At 32.1% G+C, this 24,604-nt stretch overlaps 1 protein-coding gene and 1 long non-coding RNA gene across 6 annotated transcripts in view; one reads left to right on the top strand and one right to left on the bottom strand.

Annotated features, from left to right (window-relative positions):
* LOC143228756 (disabled homolog 2-interacting protein-like) overlaps positions 1–21,298 on the top strand; it is a 146,047-nt gene extending 124,749 nt beyond the window's left edge. For 3 of the 5 annotated variants that reach the window (XM_076460073.1, XM_076460074.1, XM_076460077.1), the window contains 9 exons: positions 199–289; positions 1,910–2,020; positions 3,528–3,868; positions 4,200–4,596; positions 5,331–5,553; positions 9,971–10,184; positions 13,764–13,839; positions 15,546–15,748; positions 17,092–21,298. In XM_076460073.1, the coding sequence (XP_076316188.1) occupies positions 199–289; positions 1,910–2,020; positions 3,528–3,868; positions 4,200–4,596; positions 5,331–5,553; positions 9,971–10,184; positions 13,764–13,839; positions 15,546–15,748; positions 17,092–17,329 (1,894 nt within the window). In that variant the 3' untranslated portion in view covers positions 17,330–21,298. Of the gene's footprint in view, positions 1–198; positions 290–1,909; positions 2,021–3,527; positions 3,869–4,199; positions 4,597–5,330; positions 5,554–9,970; positions 10,185–13,763; positions 13,840–14,657; positions 15,749–17,091 lie in introns of all 5 variants that reach the window. The other 2 variants (XR_013015448.1, XR_013015449.1) reach the window with 1 other exon arrangement.
* Positions 68–22,564, bottom strand: LOC143228757 (uncharacterized). The gene is made up of 2 exons (XR_013015450.1): positions 22,275–22,564; positions 68–287 (listed from the first exon to the last, which is right to left on the bottom strand). It is a non-coding gene; the product is annotated as an uncharacterized LOC143228757 (long non-coding RNA).
* Between the last annotated feature and the right edge of the window lie 2,040 nt (positions 22,565–24,604).

Raw genomic sequence — 24,604 nt, 5'->3', positions numbered from 1 at the left:
CATATTAGTATGTTGCTTGTATTTCTAAACCCATGATTTGTATGGAACTTTGATATACATATGACGGTTCTTGTTTAGTAATACTTTGATTTTTTTATTCACTAGTTTTAATTAGAGTACACGATTACAGTCACCTAACCGAAAGACAGTTTTTAAGTAACATGTTAAAGTCATTCTGGTTTATTTTACTTTTTCAAGGTTTGGTGAGAAGGAAGATTTCATGGAATTCTTAAACCAGTTTGTTGACAAGCAGCAGGACATCATGAAGAACTTCCTGCTGCAGATTTCTGTAAGGAAAACAATTTCACAGGAAACAAAATATTTTCATATCATGTTTTACAATGGAAACACTAAATCACTATTTAAAGATGAAAGAATACCTAACATTTACTACCTTACAGTAGAAGAACAATATTTCCTTCCTTGTCAAAGCTCTATTCATTCACGAAACCTGTTCAACATTCTGATAAATACCTAAATTATTCAATGCAAGTTTAATGATTTCCAGTTATTTAATCTAATTAGATAACGTACAAGTAAAACTGAACATTACATTTTATGAGCAACATTTTCATTGTTACTGAAAGGAAATACTGCTTTTTAATATAAATTAAAAATATAATTTTTCAAATGTTGCAAGTTCAAAGACCATTAATTAGATTTGAAGATATAAGGAATTATTTTGTTTAACTTTCTTCTGCATACTAATAATTTAGTTTTTAATGATCTACAGTATTAAATATATTAATGTACAGGTTTTAATGATCTGCAGTGTTAAAGATAGTAATACACAGTTTTTAACGATCTGCAGTGTTAAAGATAGTAATACACAGTTTTTAATGATCTGCAGTGTTAAAGATAATAATACACTTTTTAATGATCTGCAGTGTTAAAGATAGTAATACACAGTTTTTAACGATCTGCAGTGTTAAAGATAATAATACACTTTTTAATGATCTGCAGTGTTAAAGATAGTAATACACAGTTTTTAACGATCTGCAGTGTTAAAGATAATAATACACTTTTTAATGATCTGCAGTGTTAAAGATAGTAATACACAGTTTTTAACGATCTGCAGTGTTAAAGATAATAATACACTTTTTAATGATCTGCAGTGTTAAAGATAGTAATACACAGTTTTTAACGATCTATGGTGTTAAAGATGATGAACAGTTGTTGAATTATATCTATTACATACCCTTTCACAACGTATGTTTTTTATCTTTGTAAGTATATGTTATAAACTTAAACATTTTAAGTAATTGTTGATATATGTCTTCAAGAAAATAATTAATAATATGTGGTGTTAAAATTAATAAATAGTGTAAAATAACTGTTACTTTGCTTCTGATTTTTTGTAGTATAAATAAAATTTATAAAAAGTTACTTGTACCAACTTGGTTCACTTCACTCAGTAATAGGTCTTGTCAGGTGGTTTGCTAACGTTAATAGTGTGGTAGTCACCACTACACCTGTTGTAACCAAGCAGCCTTGGGTTTAGCAGATATAGTGTGATTCATGTATTAATTACACAACTTTCACTCAGAAGTTGTATTCATAATTATTTTAATTTTTAATATATTTTTATTATTTATGTATTATTTGCTAATGATTTCCTTTGCCTAAACACTGTGAAACAACATTTCTTATCCAATTTAAACTGATAAGAAATGTGCTGTTGTTATTGTCTGTCTTCCATTTTACTCACTATCTGTTTCTAGACACCCAAAGTAAACATTGTTCTCGATAAGTGTTATTCTAATGGGAAAGTAAATTTTGATAAGAATCAAAGCAAGCAGTAGCAGATCCTAATGTTTACAGATATGTCTCTAGACCTAGTTAAAACATCATTGTTAATGAAAGACATAATATTACAAACACTTTCTTAAATTTTTATATTTCTATTTAGACTCCAGGTGGAGGGGACAGCATTAATTTTGAAGGACAGATTGACCTTGGAAAAGAGTTGTCCATTTTACATTCTTTGCTAGTAGACTGCATTCCAGACATGAATAAAACAGTAAGACCTCTTTTAATGTGGCTCGTGATTGTTGTAACAATGTTATTTGATGAGAAAGCTCAGTTGATTATGGTGAAATCAGCCTGATGTGGCTTTGCTATAAGAAAACACACACACACACTCAGTTGATTATCACTTTTAATATTTATACTATTTATCAGACACTTAAAATATCACAGGATAAACCATTTTTATTCGTATCATGTTAATGATATTTGTAATGCCTTTCATAGCATGTTAATTAAAGGATTGTTAACATAAGATAATAGTCAGATATCATTAGTGAAAGCAAGAATATATCTACAGATAGTTAAAACATTTCCTTATAATAAACCATTAATAACAACTACGTTTTGGAAGTTTTTAAAGAGTCGATGGTTTGCAGTATTATTTAGTAATGCTAATTCGGAGATTATTCTTAACAAAACAGAAAAGTAAATTACATTGCTGATTGTTATCCCAACTGACGTCACAACCATGAGTAATTGTAATGTGTTATCACAACTGACATCACAACCATGAGTGATTGTAATGTGTTATCCCAACTGACGTCACAACCATGAGTGATTGTAATGTGTTATCACAACTGACATCACAACCATGAGTGATTGTAATGTGTTATCCCAACTGACATCACAACCATGAGTGATTGTAATGTGTTATCCCAACTGACATCACAACCATGAGTGATTGTAATGTGTTATCCCAACTGACGTCACAACCATGAGTGATTGTAATGTGTTATCCCAACTGACATCACAACCATGAGTGATTGTTATCTGTTATCACAACTTACATCACAGCCATGAGTAATTGTAATGTGTTATCACAACTTAAGCCACAACCATGAGTAATTGTAATGTGTTATCACAACTTACATCACAACCATGAGTAATTGTACTGTGTTATCACAACTGACGTCACAACCATGAGTGATTGTAATGTGTTATCATAACTGACGTCACAACCATGAGTAATTGTAATGTGTTATCCCAACTGACATCACAACCATGAGTGATTGTAATCTGTTATCACAACTTACATCACAACTTAAACTACAACCATGAGTGATTGTAGTGTGTTATTACAACTGATGTCACAGCCATGAGTAATTGTAATGTGTTATCACAACTTAAACCACAACCATGAGTAATTGTAATGTGTTATCACAACTGACATCACATCCATGAGTGATTGTAATGTGTTATCACAACTTAAACCACAACCATGAGTAATTGTAATGTGTTATCACAACTTACATCACAACCATGAGTAATTGTAATGTGTTATCACAACTTAAACCACAACCATGAGTGATTGTAGTGTGTTATTACAACTGTCACAGCCATGAGTAATTGTAATGTGTTATTACAACTGATGTCACTCTAAAACTATTTTTATTTTTTGTGAACTGTATGACCTTTGTTTTATTTGTTTGTTTCAAAGTGAAAATTAATTCATAAGAAATGGAATATAAAACAATGTTGATCAAGCAGTTATTTATTAGGAACATCTAGAAGATCTTGAAGAACTTCAGCAGATTCTAAATGACATCTCTTCTTCATTGTCACAATCATCAGTGCTCCGTCAAATGAGCTCTCCAAATTTTGGTGACAAAGTACATAACATTCACTGTTTAATTGGTCCTACATCCTCTCTACCTGGAAATCCTGAACAATCACAACGAAAATCGACCATAAATTTGTTAGAATCAAGTAGAAACATCAAGGAAGATGACCTGCAGAAGAATGTTGATCTTGACCTCCAAAGTCAAGTCCCTCAACAGGTTGCATCTTCCCCAACTCGGTCTTTGAATCAGTCTAATATACTATATACTAGAACAGCCAAGTAAGTATCTCACCTCTCATCTATTTTACTGTTGTAGTTAGACTCAGTTATTTCTCTTTCCTTGGTCTATAATTTTGATTGATATCTTACTCAAAAAGAGTTATTTGACTATGAATTAATTGTACAGTTGTATTTCTTCTTTCTGAGTGTAGTAAAGAGATAAAATTTTATAAAATAGGTTGTTAGTCTGTTCGTTTTTAAGTTTTTCTAGTTTTCTTGTTTGGTCTCCAAAATCCAAAATGCAATTGCATTGTGGTTAGTGTTAACAATTGAAAAAAAATTCAAGTCTTTTTTATTATTTTATTTTAAATTTTTATTATACCTTTCCCAGTTATCATAAACGTAGACGTAGTAAAGACCCAGCTGAAGATATGAACTCATTTGATGACTATGTACGATTTGAAGCATTAGAGAAGAGAGGATTCACATGTGATAAGCATTCCACTTCTACCTCAATCCACAGTACCTCATACAGTGAGACAAATTATCCAGATAGAAGACCAGCAACTAAAATGGTGGACCAAAAAGTACCTCATATTATTGACTCTGAAGGAACTCTTTTTAAGGGAAACCATCAGCCAATTGATGTGAAAAATCCCCAAAAAACCCAGCAAGGGTTTTCAGTTCTGACAAGAAACTTGCGTAATAGTTTTACTCATGATTACGATGAGGTTACAGATGAAAATGATGATCGCATGAAATCTCACAGCCAAAATTCTCTCTGTAAGGTAAGTTTTCTATTCCATTGTATCAGTATTCAAAAAGAAAATTCTGTTGCATCTGTGATCATTGCTTGTGAATTTTTCACACTACATACCTATCAATGATTGGCTTATATTTTCAGGACAAAATTTAGATTTCTTTGGTAGTTGTCACTGTTTTAAGTGAAGAGCTTATTTTAATATGATGGCTTAAAGAAAGACCTAGAAAACTTTTAAACCCATGCAATAAAATAATAAAAGTAAAAAATCCAAAGATGATAAGTTACCTCATCCCACAAATTAGCTATATTCATCATTATGTCTTCCAGAGAAGTTTACACACCACAAGCCTTGAGGTAACTCCCATCCAATTTCACATGATTTATGTGAATTTTGTCACTATTCACGTCAAAAATCATGTGACATTAGATGGTAGTTGCAGTTGCCTCAAGACTAGTGTCATAGCTGAAACTGTGTGAAATGGTGAGTGTATGTTGTGGAAATAAATGTTCATATAAGGAAAGTGTTAATTCAAGTAAACTTAGGATAGTAAAACAGCTTAAAATTAATTATTGTGTAATAATTTTGATAACAAGAGCTTTACTTAACTTTGGACATTATAAACCACACCAAGTAACATGTTTTAGTACCTTAAACATGGAGTCAGCATACTTCATTAACTAGGATATTGTTGTTGTTTTTTGTAGTGAGAAACATAAGTTCAAACAAACTTTACTGAATTACTAATCCTTTCTTACTAGGTTACAGATATGGGATCATCAAGGTACCGGTCAGTAAGGAACAGCAAATCCATTCCATCTCCTGGACTCTCACATGAACACATGACCTTCTCTTCTAATAATCATTATAGTTTTCGACCTCCCCTAGCCTTCAAGAATCCCATGTATAGCCTTAACATTTCCTGTGGAAGCATTAGTGACAGTGAATATTCTGAGGGTCCCAAAGAAGAAAGGAAGTCTAATGGTAACTCTCTTGACAGCAGATGTGGTATAACATTTCAAAATGGTGAACTTTGTATACAACTCAGAATGTTGTTCCAATATTTCCTGTAAAGCTTATACTTGTAGAGAATCATTTTATACAAACACTAAGTAACCTCCAAACGTTATCATTATTCTCTTAAAAACATTTAATGCAACCATTCTGCTTCTTTTCTCTTAAAATAATGTCATAAAAGCCCTCCACCAGGAGAAAGGTGGAACACAACCATGCACACTAACTCCCTCTATGCATTTACACTTGTGAATCGTCATTGTTTTACAAGGCAAGTAAGAAAATATGCACTGGAATTAGAAAGGTAATGTTTGTGTGGAATGTATCTATTGGAAATACAGATAGAAGTTTATAGATGTGAAACACAGAAATCTGGGGTTCGATTCTCAGAGGATGGCAGAGTGCAGATAAATGATGTACAGTCGAGTATCACAATAACAAGAAACTGATTACAACTTATCATGTTATGAAAGTGAATCAAAATACTTTTTTAAATTTAAGTTAATTTCTTTAACCAATGGTTTTAATGATTCATGTTTCCAATATGTTTGTTTTTTTAATGTAAATTTTCTTTGGTCTGAAGAAGTGATGAAGTTATTCAGTAGTTAAACATTGCTTTGTTATATTACAAGCCATATGGTAAGAGTATCCAATTGTTTAGTTACTTTTATCTTTGATGTTAGATCACTACAGTATTAGTTTAATATATCGTATTATTAAATGTAATTGAAGCAATCTGAATAACTTTAGATCAAAAAGTCATTCAATATCTGACAAACAACACAACTTATCATTCAACATCTGACAAACAACACAACTTATCATTCAACATCTGACAAACAACACAACTTATCATTCAACATCTGACAAACAATACAACTTATCATTCAACATCTGACAAACAATACAACTTATCATTTAACATCTGACAAACAACACAACTTATCATTCAACATCTGACAAACAATACAACTTATCATTCAATATCTGACAAACAACACAACTTATCATTCAACATCTGACAAACAATACAACTTATCATTCAACATCTGACAAACAACACAACTTATCATTCAGTATGTGACAAACAACACAACTTATCATTCAGTATGTGACAAACAACACAACTTATCATTCAACATCTGACAAACAACACAACTTATCATTCAACATCTGACAAACAACACAACTTATCATTCAATATCTGACAAACAACACAACTTATCATTCAACATCTGACAAACAACACAACTTATCATTCAATATCTGACAAACAACACAACTTATCATTTAACATCTGACAAACAATACAACTTATCATTCAACATCTGACAAACAATACAACTTATCATTCAATATCTGACAAACAATACAACTTATCATTCAGTATGTGAGAAACAACACAACTTATCATTCAATATCTGACAAACAACACAACTTATCATTCAACATCTGACAAACAACACAACTTATCATTCAACATCTGACAAACAATACAACTTATCATTCAACATCTGACAAACAACACAACTTATCATTCAACATCTGACAAACAATACAACTTATTATTCAACATCTGACAAACAATACAACTTATTATTCAACATCTGACAAACAATACAACTTATCATTCAACATCTGACAAACAATACAACTTATCATTCAACATCTGACAAACAACACAACTTATCATTTAACATCTGACAAACAATACAACTTATCATTCAGTATGTGACAAACAACACAACTTATCATTCAATATCTGACAAACAACACAACTTATCAATCAGTATGTGACAAACAACACAACTTATCATTTAACATCTGACAAATAACACAACTTATCATTTAACATCTGACAAACAATACAACTTATCATTCAGTATGTGAGAAACAACACAACTTATCATTCAACATCTGACAAACAACGCAACTTATCATTTAACATCTGACAAACAATACAACCTATCATTCAGTATGTGACAAACAACACAACTTATCATTCAGTATGTGACAAACAACACAACTTATCATTCAACATCTGACAAACAATACAACTTATCATTTAACATCTGACAAACAACACAACTTATCATTCAACATCTGACAAACAATACAACTTATCATTCAACATCTGACAAACAACACAACTTATCATTTAACATCTGACAAATAACACAACTTATCATTCAACATCTGACAAACAACACAACTTATCATTCAACATCTGACAAACAATATAACTTATCATTCTACATCTGACAAACAACACAACTTATCATTCAACATCTGACAAACAACACAACTTATCATTCAACATCTGACAAACAACACAACTTATCATTCAACATCTGACAAACAACGCAACTTATCATTTAACATCTGACAAACAATACAACTTATCATTCAGTATGTGACAAACAACACAACTTATCATTCAATATCTGACAAACAACACAACTTATCAATCAGTATGTGACAAACAACACAACTTATCATTTAACATCTGACAAATAACACAACTTATCATTTAACATCTGACAAACAATACAACTTATCATTCAGTATGTGAGAAACAACACAACTTATCATTCAACATCTGACAAACAACGCAACTTATCATTTAACATCTGACAAACAATACAACCTATCATTCAGTATGTGACAAACAACACAACTTATCATTCAGTATGTGACAAACAACACAACTTATCATTCAACATCTGACAAACAACACAACTTATCATTTAACATCTGACAAATAACACAACTTATCATTCAACATCTGACAAACAACACAACTTATCATTTAACATCTGACAAATAACACAACTTATCATTCAACATCTGACAAACTATACAACTTATCATTCAGTATGTGACAAACAACACAACTTATCATTCAATATCTGACAAACAACACAACTTATCATTCAACATCTGACAAACAACACAACTTATCATTCAACATCTGACAAACAACACAACTTATCATTCAGTATCTGACAAACAACACAACTTATCATTTAACATCTGACAAACTATACAACTTATCATTCAACATCTGACAAACAACACAACTTATCATTCAGTATCTGACAAATAACACAACTTATCATTCAACATCTGACAAACTATACAACTTATCATTCAATATCTGACAAACAACACAACTTATCATTCAACATCTGACAAACAACACAACTTATCATTCAACATCTGACAAACAACACAACTTATCATTCAGTATCTGACAAACAGCACAACTTATCATTCAACATCTGACAAACAATATAACTTATCATTCAGTATGTGACAAACAACACAACTTATCATTCAATATCTGACAAACAACACAACTTATCATTTAACATCTGACAAACAATACAACTTATCATTCAACATCTGACAAACAATACAACTTATCATTCAACATCTGACAAACAACGCAACTTATCATTTAACATCTGACAAACAACACAACTTATCATTCAGTATGTGACAAACAACACAACTTATCATTCAATATCTGACAAACAACACAACTTATCAATCAGTATGTGACAAACAACACAACTTATCATTTAACATCTGACAAATAACACAACTTATCATTTAACATCTGACAAACAATACAACTTATCATTCAGTATGTGACAAATAACACAACTTATCATTCAACATCTGACAAACAATACAACTTATCATTCAACATCTGACAAACAATACAACTTATCATTCAACATCTGACAAACTATACAACTTATCATTCTACATCTGACAAACAACACAACTTATCATTCAACATCTGACAAACAATACAACTTATCATTCAACATCTGACAAACAACACAACTTATCATTCAACATCTGACAAACAATACAACTTATCATTCAACATCTGACAAACAACACAACTTATCATTCAACATCTGACAAACAATACAACTTATCATTCAACATCTGACAAACAACGCAACTTATCATTTAACATCTGACAAACAATACAACTTGTTATTCAACATCTGACAAACAATACAACTTATCATTCAACATCTGACAAACAATACAACTTATCATTCAACATCTGACAAACAATACAACTTATCATTCAACATCTGACAAACAACACAACTTATCATTCAACATCTGACAAACAATACAACTTATCATTCAACATCTGACAAACAACACAACTTATCATTCAACATCTGACAAACAACACAACTTATCATTCAACATCTGACAAACAACACAACTTATCATTCAACATCTGACAAACAACACAACTTGTTATTCAACATCTGACAAACAATACAAGTTATCAATCAGTATGTGAGAAACAATATAACTTAAAATTGACTTTTTTTTCTCCACACTGAAACAGAAACCAGCAACATGAAACTATGTGACAGAAATGTTTGTCCTTCATCACCATCGTCTGAAAATGATACAGCCACATCACAAATACAGTCATTTCTATCAGGGTCCCCATCAAGACTTCCTCAGTTATCGTATTTTCATAGTTATCCTCAGCTATGGAAAATTCACAGGCTTGAAAGACGAGGATCAGCAGACCAACTTTCACGGAGTCCAAAACAGTGAGTAGTAACGTACACGTGTACCAAAACAGTAAGTAGTAACGTACATGTTTACCAAAACAGTAAGTAGTAACGTACACATGTACCAAAACAGTAAGTAGTAACGTACACATGTACCAAAACAGTAAGTAGTAACGTACACATGTACCAAAACAGTAAGTAGTAACGTACATGTTTACCAAAACAGTAAGTAGTAACGTACACATGTACCAAAACAGTAAGTAGTAACGTACATGTTTACCAAAACAGTAAGTAGTAACGTACACATGTTTACCAAAACAGTAAGTAGTAACGTACACATGTTTACCAAAACAGTAAGTAGTAACGTACATGTTTACCAAAACAGTGAGTAGTAACGTACATGTTTACCAAAACAGTGAGTAGTAACGTACATGTTTACCAAAACAGTGAGTAGTAACGCATTACCGCGTGTACCAAAACAGTAAGTAGTAACGTACATGTTTACCAAAACAGTAAGTAGTAACGTACATGTTTACCAAAACAGTAAGTAGTAACGTACACGTGTACCAAAACAGTGAGTAGTAACGTACACGTTTACCAAAACAGTGAGTAGTAATGTACACGTTTACCAAAACAGTGAGTAGTAACATACATGTTTACCAAAACAGTGAGTAGTAAGGTACACGTTTACCAAAACAGTGAGTAGTAACGTACACGTTTACCAAAACAGTGAGTAGTAACGCATTACCGTTTACCAAAACAGTGAGTAGTAACGCATTAACGTTTACCAAAACAGTAAGTAGTAATGTACACGCAGTACCAAAACAATGAGTAGTAACGCATTACCGTTTACCAAAACAGTGAGTAGTAACGCATTACCGCCACCAAAACAGTAAGTAGTAATGTACACGTTTACCAAAACAGTAAGTAGTAATGTACACGTTTACCAAAACAGTAAGTAGTAATGTACACGTTTACCAAAACAGTAAGTAGTAATGTACACGTGTACCAAAACAATGAGTAGTAACGTACACGTTTACCAAAACAGTGAGTAGTAACGTACACGTTTACCAAAACAGTAAGTAGTAATGTACACGTTTACCAAAACAGTAAGTAGTAATGTACACGTTTACCAAAACAATGAGTAGTAATGTACACGTGTACCAAAACAGTGAGTAGTAACATACACGTGTACCAAAACAATGAGTAGTAATGTACACGTGTACCAAAACAATGAGTAGTAATGTACATGTGTACCAAAACAGTAAGTAGTAACGAACATGTGTACTAAAATGGTAAGTAGTAAAGTGATTTATGTGTTGGATATATTTACTAAATTGGGTCATGCAGACTAGTGACTTATGTGTTAGATGTATTTAATAAACTGGGTCATGCAGCCTAGTGATTTATGTGTTGGATATATTTAATAAATTGGGTCATGCAGCCTAGTGACTTATGTGTTAGATATATTTAATAAATTGGGTCATGCAGCCTAGTGACTTATGTGTTAGATATATTTAATAAATTGGGTCATGCAGCCTAGTGACTTATGTATTAGATATATTTAATAAATTGGGTCATGCAGCCTAGTAACTTGTGTGTTAGATATATTTAATAAATTGGGTCATGCAGCCTAGTAACTTGTGTGTTAGATATATTTAATAAATTGGGTCATGCAGTCTAGTGACTTATGTATTAGATATATTTAATAAATTGGGTCATGCAGCCTAGTGACTTATGTGTTAGATATATTTAATAAATTGGGTCATGCAGCCTAGTGACTTATGTATTAGATATATTTAATAAATTGGGTCATGCAGACTAGTGACTTATGTGTTGGATATATTTAATAAATTGGGTCATGCAGACTAGTGACTTATGTGTTAGATATATTTAATAAATTGGGTCATGCAGCCTAGTGACTTATGTGTTAGATATATTTAATAAATTGGGTCATGCAGCCTAGTGACTTATGTATTAGATATATTTAATAAATTGGGTCATGCAGCCTAGTAACTTGTGTGTTAGATATATTTAATAAATTGGGTCATGCAGCCTAGTAACTTGTGTGTTAGATATATTTAATAAATTGGGTCATGCAGCCTAGTGACTTCTGTATTAGATATATTTAATAAATTGGGTCATGCAGCCTAGTGACTTACGTATTAGATATATTTAATAAATTGGGTCATGCAGCCTAGTAACTTGTGTGTTAGATATATTTAATAAATTGGGTCATGCAGCCTAGTGACTTATGTATTAGATATATTTAATAAATTGGGTCATGCAGCCTAGTGACTTATGTGTTAGATATATTTAATAAATTGGGTCATGCAGACTAGTGACTTATGTGTTAGATATATTTAATAAATTGGGTCATGCAGCCTAGTGACTTATGTGTTAGATATATTTAATAAATTGGGTCATGCAGCCTAGTAACTTGTGTGTTAGATATATTTAATAAATTGGGTCATGCAGCCTAGTGACTTATGTGTTAGATATATTTAATAAATTGGGTCATGCAGCCTAGTGACTTATGTGTTAGATATATTTAATAAATTGGGTCATGCAGACTAGTGACTTATATGTTAGATATATTTAATAAATTGGGTCATGCAGCCTAGTGACTCATGTGTTGGAATGAAAGTGAGGGTTTGTGGTTACCATGTGCTGAGCCATGGGTGTATTATAAGAGTTATGGTCAAATTCCACTGTTTCATTACAATAACTCAAGTGTTGATGGTGTGTACTTTTGGTCAGCTGCATGCCATCTAGTTTTGCCAGATCAAAATTAGTACACATAGTCCTTATACAGTACAAACATCCAAGCAAATATTTGAAAATGTTCGTATATTACTTTTATAGTTTATTGACTTAGATATTAAACAATAAAAATACATGTAGTGAATGAATTAAACTTTCCCAGTCTGTGAATCCAAAGGTTTACAGTTCATTTTCTATTGCATGAAACATTTGCTGGGCTTTGGGCCCTTGCAAGCATTATCAGGGTAATGGTCAAATCTCATTGTTAGGTAAAAGAAGAGTGTCCAATGAGTTGGTGGAGGACTAATTGTCTTCCCTTTAGTTTAACAGTTCAAAATTAGAGGTGGTTAGTGCATATAGCCCTTGTGTAAGTAGCTTTGCACAAATATCCAAACAAAGATTTGAATATATTCAAAGATTAACTTTATATTTCATTGGTTAAATGTCTCTCATAACTCTCCTTTTATTGGACGTGAGTTAAATCAGTTATTCGATAAATAAAATATTAAAAGCATTGATATATTTAAAAAAATTATTGTTACATTCTCTTGTTGGTAAATAATTATTATAAGACACTAACTGAGTTAATGTTAATTTCAATTAAAATAATACAAAATAAACAATCTCTGAAACACATGCAAGTTTCTTTCTATTTTTAAATAGAAAACCTGAAAAATTGCTTAGTTTTGAAACTTGTAATATTAATAAAATCAATTACATAAAATAAACTATTTTTGTAATGAAACAATAACTGATTTTGTTATGCAATTAGAACCTCTTATTTTTAAAAGACTCTAAATCTGCTATTTGATAGTTTAAAATGAAATCCTAATAAGATATAACTGACTTCCATAGAGAAGGTGTACAAGTGTGTAATCCACTTCACAATTCAAGTTCTTTTGAAACTAAAAGATACAGAACACTAGAAGAGGTAAGTGTTGTTATAAATGTGGGAACGTGTGTTGTTCTGTTTGCTTGTTTTCTGTTTATTGTTTGCTATAGGACATTGTATCTATAGTCACATCTGTTGCATGTTTTAATTTCATGTTACGAGGGTTTTCCCAACCTCTTTTCCATATCTTTGTTTGATGAGTCATAAAAATATTCAAATGTAACACTTCAGATTTAAACTTTTTACTACACGAGTTTTTCTTCCAATTATTTCATTATAAAGAAATTAATTACAACTGTATTACTTTACTTTATTAAGAATCTGGTGTATTATTGTAAATATATACTGTTATAGTAATGACTGGAAATTTAATTAATCTACAACAAATCTCTATTTCAGTTTCAGTGTTAAGTGTTGGGAAAATATAAAAATTAATACAGTTAGCTACCAGTAACTCATATAATTATCTTTGGTTATTCCACACTGTTATGTAATAAACAGTGTTTAACAGTATGTGTTTGTTCTGTAGACCCAGTAAAATGAAAACCTTTGCCAGGAAGAGAGAAGTTATATTTTCTTTAAACATCGTTATAATTAAAGTATATAATACATCTAGAGTGTGTTGCTCTTTTGAGGAAAATATCTATATATTTTAATTGGTTTGTAATAAGTACTGTTGTTTTATTCTTTTGTGAGGAATTAATATTGAAAATATTTTAGTGTTTGCGTTTTTTACCTGTCTTGTCCGAGTTTGTTGTTATAATTTCTTAAAAGCTAAAATTCCGTAACTGATTTTGTATTTACTAGTTCAGTGGTATGTATAATAATTACTAAGGCTCGTGTTTAATAATGTTTAGATATTCACATATACAGCAATGTTTACAAGGTCTGAGTTATTATATCTAAGTCTGTATCAGTAATATCCAAGTGTCTGCATGGCTTGTGCCAATGTCTTTGTGACCATCTCAGCCCAAGTTTGTGAGGTTTCTTCAGTGGTGTTATGACTATTATCTTTTCTGACTACCATAATCTTATTTCTACAGTAATACCCATCTGCATGTTTCTTTTCCAATAAATACACACCTTTTGACCAATCACGATAACCTGTGCCATCACCAGGAATGTACATGTCAGTTGCCTCACTGTTTCAGTTTGACAACTGAAAATTAAAGACTTTATGTGTCGGTTTTGCAGAAAAACTGTATGTTCTGTATACTCTGGAATGTGTTAATTGTCCATTAGTATATAAAACTCTCTTTTTTTAATTTGAAGTTATTGTAATAATAACCTATCTAGTGTTAGTATGAAGGATAGATTCAACGTATTCAGATCTCACTCTAATGGCTGTACTCCAGTGACACTTGCTACACTGTGATTATGTATATGACATGCTTATGAGTTGATAAGTTAAACCTTTGATGATAAATGCACCTTCACAATTTATTCTGAATGTTTTGGCACCTGGTCATTAATTTTACCCATGCATGAGACTTCAAGCACTTGAAAAATTATTTTAAAATGCAACAAGATACACAAATTCCACTCAGCCTGTTCAATCAAGACGTTTAATATCTGCATGTTCGTACCTAGAAATTAATAACATCTAGTTTTGGGTTCCTGACCTTGCGAACTTTGGAAATTCGAATTGACTACTTTGAAATACCACTTGTCTTTGTTGGCTTATGTACAACAATGCATCAAGTCTATCCTGTGGATATGAATTCCTGTACTTTTCCCTGTAACAGTATCATGTTGAAGTAGAATCACTAAAGGAACTGATGACAGATCTACAAAGAAAGCTAACAGAGGCAGAAAACAAACTTTCAAAACCAGATACCCGTGCTAACAGAAACCCGATATCTAGACAGACAAGACTGAGTGAAGTGAAAATGCAACAGATCAATCAACAGAGACATAAAGATGAAAGGTTTCAAAGTATTATCACTAGGTAGGAATATTTACATTTTATTCACTTATATATATATATATATATATATATTACAAAGAGTTAAATGTTCATAAAGATTAGTTTTATTATTTATATAAACAGGTGCAGTGGTATGGGGTGACTTGTTGTGGCTAAAGCAACCCCAAAATGTGCCCCCTCACCTACCCTAAAAACAATTCTTACTATTAAAGACTGCTTGCTTCCTAAGTAATACAGTATGCATGCCCACAAAATGTGGGGTGTATCCCCTACAATTCTTTTTAAAGAGCCCACCTTGGTTCCCACATTAGGAAGAGAATGACAGTGTATCTTTATACAGGACACAAGTAGCAAGAAATAGTTAGAATGAATCTTAAAGTTTCTGTGTTCAGCAGTGGAAAATATAGAACAACTTTAAGTTTTGGCAACATAGGAGTTGTCTTACAGTTTAGATTGTATTAGTTTTCAAACAGGGTGGTTGGCTTCTGGAATGAACTGCATTCATTGGTTGTAGAGACAGAAAATTTAACTGAGTTCAAGAATAGACTGGGTGGATATAAATGAATAGTAAAGAATGGTTATAGCTGGGAGCTGGAAGGGACATCCTTGATTGGCTAATAAGCTCCAATTTGTCCTTTTGAAATTTTATGACTTCACGAAATAACATAATTTTATAACTCCATCTTTAGAAACTTGTAGGCATAATAAACCTCTGATACAGTTTAAAATCACAGTTATAGCTATTCATGACTTTCTTCACATATATTGTTATTCCTAAACATCTATTTCATGTATTAACTCATTTTGTAATTCACTATTATTTGTCATTCTTAAACCACTCATAAACCAGTGGCTACCAAAGTAAAACTTTTTTACAGGTTGTAGTTTCTGTCAGAAACATTAAGTACGTTTCAGCATAGTTTGAAATAACGAAACAGAAAAACTCAGTTTTTTATGGTAATATTTGTTCCAGGTCAAAGGCAAAAATTAGTTTATGTATTTAGTTGTTTCATTCACACTTTATTTTAAGTAGCGAGTCTTGCATGGCTTACAGACCAGCTAACTAAGGAACAGTCCTCGTGCAGCCATGAGTTCTACTATTTTTGTGTGGCACATATAAGTTTAAATCTTCATGGTTTATAATATCATAAGTATCTTAATTTGGATACTACATAAAAGAAATTTTGTCACGCTTTTGATATGTTTATTGTGTCAAATTTTGTATGGAGGGAAAAATAACAATATATTTTGCATTAAAACCTAATCTAAATTAGATCTTTAAGAAACACATAGAGGGCAGGCATTAGCAAGGAAAGAAAAAAGGAATTGCAGTCAAATGATTAATAGTCGAGTTATTTCCACAGATTAATGAAGGTGGAGGAAGAACTGCGTCAGGAATACCAAGAAATGCAAGGAATCATTGCTAACAGACAGAAAGTAATAGATGCCCAAGAACGTAGGATTCAGCTTCTAGATGCTGCCAATCTAGAACTGACATCTGCCTTGGAACATCTACAGAAGCAGAACATCTGGAGTCCTCATTCTTGTGAAGATCTGTTAACGGAAAATACAAAGTTGAGTTTTAGAAGTAGCTCTTGTTAATGGGAGTGTGACAGATTTTCTACTGAGTTTTTCTGTTAAAAGACAGTTGGACATGTTGCTCTTGTAACTGTTGGATGTCAGTCTAACACGCTCATTAAAGGAACTCAAAGAAGCATTTTGTTTCTCATAGAATTATAAATGTTGGAGAAACAGTTGTGTCTCAGATCTTCTGTTGCCATAGTTTTTTCCTACAGAAAATTCTGTGTAATAAACAGCAGAGTGAATATATAACAACATATGTTATACACAAATGGAGTGATGCACTAGGCTGTAATTCGTGCCCAAAGGGTTATTGACAGTATAAAGTAGATCTTAACGCCAGAGATGTGTACTTTATGTAAGGTTTAATTCATGTGTATTACATAAGCTGGAATACTCTGTATATTGTTTCAAAAATAATCATATTTTGACTTTCTTACTTTTATCCAAGTTTCTCGGTGATTTCGTTCAACAGTCGTTTTTTCTGTTGAAATGTTATGAAAGGGACATAACTATGATTTTAAACTTGAAATTTGGAAAGTAATAGTGATTACACGTGTAAAATACTGGTTAAAATAGAGCAATGTTACATCGGTATTTAATTAAACGTAAAAGGTTATTTATTTTATCAGAGCTATCAAAATACTTCAGGGATAAAAATTAGGAAACATGTTAGAAAGTGCTTATAAAATACAAATTTCTCTGGTGCCCTTTCTCTCAATGAGACTTGTAGGGTTAACTTTGATTTGTTCTGGTTGTGACAGTGTAAAATATCCTGTTGAACTACTAGTCATTTACTGTATGAAATAATGTTAGATATTATGTGTGTCTGCCAGAAAAATGGAAACTAGTGGTCAAAACAGTCTTCTTGTGTAAGTTAGGTGTACAACTTCTTCTAACTTAGTATTTAACATATCTTTGTGGAGAAGGAAAATGTAAGTAACATACAGTTTTCACATAACTTCAGTACAAATGTTCATGGTTACAAGTGCCTTTTGCTGGTGATATGAACCAAGAATGTAATATATTAATCAGTTTACACCCTTAATATTTAGGATGGGCAGGACAAAAACAACCTTCTTTAATATGGTAACTAGCATATAGTCCATCAAAAATGGCAAGGCAAATGCTACCATCCCCACCCCATAGTGTACCGTATCCTCGCATTTCATACCTGTGGAATAAATAAATTTTTCATGATCAAGCTTGACTAACAAAGAAGCAGAAAAGTACAGTTGAGATAGTTGGTGAATTCCTTTGTGAACCAATCGGAACTAAGATGATTTGTAAATGAATTTGGACCATGTTCATAGAATACTTATGAGTAACAATCAGTTAGATTAACAGCTTATGATATGCAGAAACACTAGTATGTTTTAATAATATTATGTTCCAACAACGTCTTTTTACATTATGTTGTTAGTCTTTCTGTGTACTGATAATATAAAATGAAATGTGTATACAACAAAACTGCTAAAATATTTGTTGATTTCTTAACTTAGGAGTCTTATTTGATTGAATATATTTGTATTTTATTTAAAATGCTGGTGATATAACAGAAAATAGCGTAATTAAGAAGGGATTTAAGTTTAATATCAAACTGTATGTTCACTTTCCTAATAAATTTTATGCACTTGGTTCTAGGCTAGGTGATCTCACACTGTCGTTAGGCTTATTGTACAAACACTCACTACACTTATAAGGTTTCATGACACCCCCTGTCAATGACATTGTAATGTGCAGTCAGTAATCAAACTATTCTATCTTGATAAATGCATTCTGACATACTTTTGTTACTCCTACTATTATGAGAAATCAAGCATGACCTAAGGAGACAAACACTGGCTTTAATATAGGTTAGGTTATAGTTTACATGCAACAGAAGTGTGTTGTCTCTTACAGTTTAAAAACATTATTTATTTGTTGTTTTTTTTAGAATAATTTTCATTAAGACGTCTTTTGTTAAAAGTCAAGTGTGTAAATATGCATGTCCTTCACCACTTTGAATTTTTTTATTATTATTTTAGATCAAATGGTAGAATCTGTGTGTTTTGCTTAATTTTTATGGTGTACCATTTAATCATTAAACATGAACTTTCATGTCTTCTTAATGTTTATGGTGACCCTAATGTCTTCGAGTACAGTACGTAGATACCTTTGACTTCAGAGAGCAACCTTTAAATGTGGCATGTAAGATGGCAGTGCAGTCAACAAGATGACTAGTGAACAAGTTGCCCTCTGAACTAAATTTGCCCTGTATCCCAGTTAGAGAAGCTGCCCTCTCCCTTGAAATCAAAGTTATGCCACTGAGTTAGATGCTGTTCTCTTGAACATTCAGATGAGTTACATAGGGTATTCAAGACGAACATACAGTGATGAAACACTGCCGGTTTCAAAAATAAAATTGGATTTACAACTGTTTTGTTTGCAGTCAAATGTGTATTCAATATGTTTACCTTTTTTTTGAGCAGCTCTCTTTGCTACTGACTTGATATCAAATAGCCTCCAGCTTTTGTTCATTAATAGATCAGAACTAAAACAAAGGAAGTAGTTTCATAGTTGTGTCAAATACATTTACAAGTTGATGTAGTTTTCTTTTATGCAGTACAGAAAGTTTTTATCGAGTCGATCATCATGGTATCTTGTGTTATTACCACGATATCCAAATTGATGTCATAAAAGTTGACTTTAAGTGTTTTGTCATGAGGGTTAAGTTTTGTTTTAAGCTGGCTAGAAGTAACGTTATGAGATATGTCTTCTCTGTGATAGGGTCGGTTGAATCAGAAGTCACAAACTGCTGTTAACTATTCATAATCTATATTGTGCCTTGGAATACATCAGCTTCGGAACAAAAATATATTTGTCTTGTGATGTCCATGTAAAATGGCTCACATTCCACTAAAACTGACTGGAATTTATAGCTCTTGGTACCATTAAAAAAAATCTGTAATAAAACAAATAAAGCTAAGAAAAAATTTAACAGTGAGTAGCTCTAATAATAATAAAAGTTTGGACTAATCTTTACCTAATCTTATACTGACACCTTTTCCTTGGCTAAATTGTATTTAAAAATCAAATTATTACAACAGTTAAATAATTGTTTATTTTGTAGTTTTATCAAAATGTGATTTAATGAGGTCTTACATTATTATCTTAACTTGATATTTAAGTTCAATGGAGAGGTTTCTACAAGTTGCTGAAAATATTGTCCAGTAGCACAAAGCCTGTAAACATGTATTGTCCATATGCTGTACCAAACTTACCATAACCTCATATTTTTATTATACCTTACATTTTCATAAAATAACCTCAAGTTGACTTAACTTAGTTCTAGTGGTCGTAATGATCTATTCCTCAAAGCTTTATTGATTTTAACAGTACAGTTCTTCATACCAGATCTCTGTCTACTTATTAACTTGTTATTCATGATTAGTTGACCTCTCTTCTTCTAAACTAACTCCTTCTTGAAGAATGATTTCAACGGCTTAAGTCTGTTCATACTCTATTACCCACTGTCCTTGGAGTAACAATGTTGATCAGTGGTATGAAGTGAAAGTCAACATTGATGTATTCAGTTTATTACACTTCAACATGTTTGTGACAAAAATTGAGACCCTATTCATTCTTTAGCATCAAATCAGTTGGAAAGTTTATTATTTATGTGGCCTAGTGAGGACTGGTAAAGTCTGTTTTTTACCTTCTCCCCCCAAAACTTGAATAAAATAGATGTTTACAATGAAATAGTATAGCCTTAGGAAATAGTTTGAAACTTAGTAAAATGTGTGTAAATATATATATATATAGACTCCATACATCAAACTTAGTAAGTGTAAATAAGTCTGTGCTATTATTTAACTTTTAAGTTGACTTATATATATATATATTACAGCATGTTTAGCTTTAAATTGTCCTTCGAATATAAACAAATGTAGTTGAACGTAATGCCATAGAAAATGGCCATTTATCACGTATTAAAAATCGTATATCTCATCAGTATGGTGTGAGTTGCTTTTGTCTGGTATACACATCATGGCCAAGAGCAGTTTATAATTTTTTGTTCATACTTGTAGAAAATAATTAACTTTTAAAAATAAACACAGTTCTTTATAACTCCCAAAACTATGCCTTGTGAAACACACATAAAAGAAAACATCGGTTTAAAGATGTCTGTTAATAATTATATGTAAAGTACTTACATGTGTGTTTGTTGGTTTTTTTATGCGAAATTTCTTATAAAAATTCTTTAATCACAGGTCAGTATATTATTTTCTGTGACTAGTGCCAAAGGCCTTGTTTATACCACTGAAAATGGCGTTTATATGGACGTATAACTGAAATAATATTACCAACCATATGTGTGGACCAGCACAAACACGTTTTCTGTTTAAGTCTTATGGTTGTCACACTTACATACAGGAAGTGAAATGCGTTACAATTAAAACAAACAAGTTAATTAAATGATTAACAACATATAGTAGGCCTTCAACATACGATAGCGCTTCTGTTAGTGTTACTAAACTTACCTCAGGATGAGAAATGCGTTAAACAAACAAGTTAATTAAATGATAAAAACATATAGTAGGCCTTCCGTATGGAGTAACGCTTCTGTTAGTGTTATTTATGTGTCTCTAATTTACTTATGGTTAACTTTGTTACACTGAAAAATTAACTAATTCTGAGAGCACCAGATTATTTGTTGTTCGAAATTTTCAGTCAATAACTGTTTTACTCTTGCATCCACTTCTTCAATTTTCACTTTTACTAAAATCTGATTAATTAGCTGTCACACAGAATACTGATATCCCGGGCATGTATGTAAATCCCAAAAGTGTAACACTTCATTGAAGATTTAGACATTATTTTAATAGTAAATAGGAAAGCAGTAAGATTTATAAATTGTGTAACTTTCAAAATATAATTGCCCAATCATCATAAACTCATACATTAAAATGTATAACGTACGCACCTGTTTAACTCCAGCATAAAATTTGTCTAGAACACTGACAGGAACTCCTATATCGTTTCGAAATGAATCGAAGTGTTTTCATTATGTTGAGAAAGAAAAAAAAAAAATCTTCAAAATTCTGAACCTCGTCATCTGTAAGTAAACTAAATCTTTTCACTTCTGTTGTAGAGGTTTGAGTAAGTTATTTGCATTTAGGCCTAAGCGAAACAGATTGTTTTCTTTTGCGACGGTAGCACTCGTAGCAACAGCCTTGACAACCAGACGATTTGTTGCTCGGTATTTAATGCAGTATTAAAAAAATATTTCATATCAAGTTTCAAGCTCTCAAAGAATCATGTGAAAAAATTCATTCAAAAAACATAGATTAGATAATTAGTTATTATAATAGTAATTTTTATTCAAAATTATTTAAGGTTAGCTTTGCGGAAAAAGAGATTTACCTAAAATGTATAGTTTCTCTACCCGACTAATTTTGAATAAGATCTGGTATGTAACTATCTATAAAACTCATTAAGCAAACCAAGTAGATTAAAATATTAAACGTCGGTATCATATTGAAGATTTTTCACACATCCTAGAAGCGAAAACCATTCTTTATATTTGATTAATATTGGCTTCTGATCAAAGCAGTCCACCTAAAGAGATCAGACATAAAGTATATGTCAGTAATATATTGTTCTTACTTTTAAACACTACGGTGAAATGCTTAATCAGGTAGACACCCTCGCTATAGCAATATTGTCAGTTATAAATCTTGTCCCCTGGTGGGTCAGCGATGAGTTTATAGACTTAAGAAGCTGAAATCCGATAATAAACTCTTTTGGACGAACTCACTGCAAATAGACCAGTGTGTAGCTTTGTATTATCTGACCAAACCTTGAAGGATAACAAATAAAATATGGGTTTACCTAGTTACAGCACCGACATAATTAGCGAGGGCTATCTGCGCTAGCCGTCCCTAATTTAGCAGTGTAAGACTAGAGGGAAGGCAGCTAGTCATCACCACCCACCGCAAACTCTTGGGCTACTCTTTTACCAACGAATAGTGGGATTGACCGTCACATTATAACGCCCCCATGGCTGAAAGGGCGAGCATGTTTGGTTCGACCGGGATTCGAACCCGCGACCATCGGATCACGAGTCGAACGCTTTAACACACTTGGCCATGCCGGGCCACAAACTTGCTTACTTTTACATGTTATTTAAAAAAAAACCATTAGCAGATTTGATATTTAATATTTAAATTACGCCTTTATTTTTCATTTTAGTGGCTAGGTGGCATTCGGCTCGTAATCCCGAGGGTCGCGGGTTCGAAACCTCATCATACTAAACACGCCTGCTCTTTCAATCGTGATGGCGTAATAAGGTCACGGTCAATTCAACTATTCGTTGGTAAAAGAGTAGCCCAAGAGTTGGCAGCGGGTGATGTGACAAGCTTCTTTCCCTCCAGTCTTCCACTGCTAAATTAGGGCCGGGTAGCGAAGATAGCCCTCGTGTATCTCTTCGCGAAATTCAAACAATGAAAAAATGTCAGTAGTTAATTAAGTTTAGCAACTTCGTATTTTAAATATTAATTATGCCTATTTTAACCCTAATTTTGCTGTTATGAACACCAGGTGATTTTAAAGGCCCCAACGTTCAAGTAAAATCTCTTGTTACTAGAATTTCGGTAACAAAGAGACGCCCCTTACCGACACAGCGGTGTATCTGCGGACTTATAGTGCTAGAAATCGAGTTTGAATACCCGTGGTGGGCAAAGCACAAACGTACCTTTTTTTTAACTTTATGCTTAATAAAATACAGCAATAACAAAGAAACTTAAAATTCACTTTAAATCATTACAGAAAGTACCATATTATGTAAAACTTAAAATTTACTTCTTGTTGGATGAATATAATACAAAAGAGGAATCCTCAATAGTTGCGACACTTGCAATTATTTTAAGAGATTAGAGTAAATTAATTTATGAGAACTTTTTCATTTTTTCTATTGGCTATATTTTTGTGCGCCAACAGTACCAAGCGTGGGGCACGCGCCAATACGATTCGATTTCATCATTCATCACTATCTCTACTACTCTAACCTCAAATTGAAATTCTTTAAGGCAAGATTAAGGTAAATTAATCTATTAGACCTTGGGCGTGATGAAATACATCATACTAAAGGGTTTGACCTCCTAAGTCCAAAACTGTATTCATACATCAAATCGGTTAAGAGATGGCGGGTCTACAAGATGAAAGTTTGTATTCGAAAGACTCGGAGTCACATTATGAACCATGACGTTGCGGCTGGTAATATCAACGGTTATAAAGTTTCAAAATGTTGTTGTG

Source organism: Tachypleus tridentatus, chromosome 10 (genome assembly GCF_004210375.1).
Source record: "Tachypleus tridentatus isolate NWPU-2018 chromosome 10, ASM421037v1, whole genome shotgun sequence".
Taxonomy (NCBI): Eukaryota; Metazoa; Arthropoda; class Merostomata; order Xiphosura; family Limulidae; genus Tachypleus; species Tachypleus tridentatus.
This window is presented reverse-complemented; position numbering and strand designations above follow the sequence as displayed.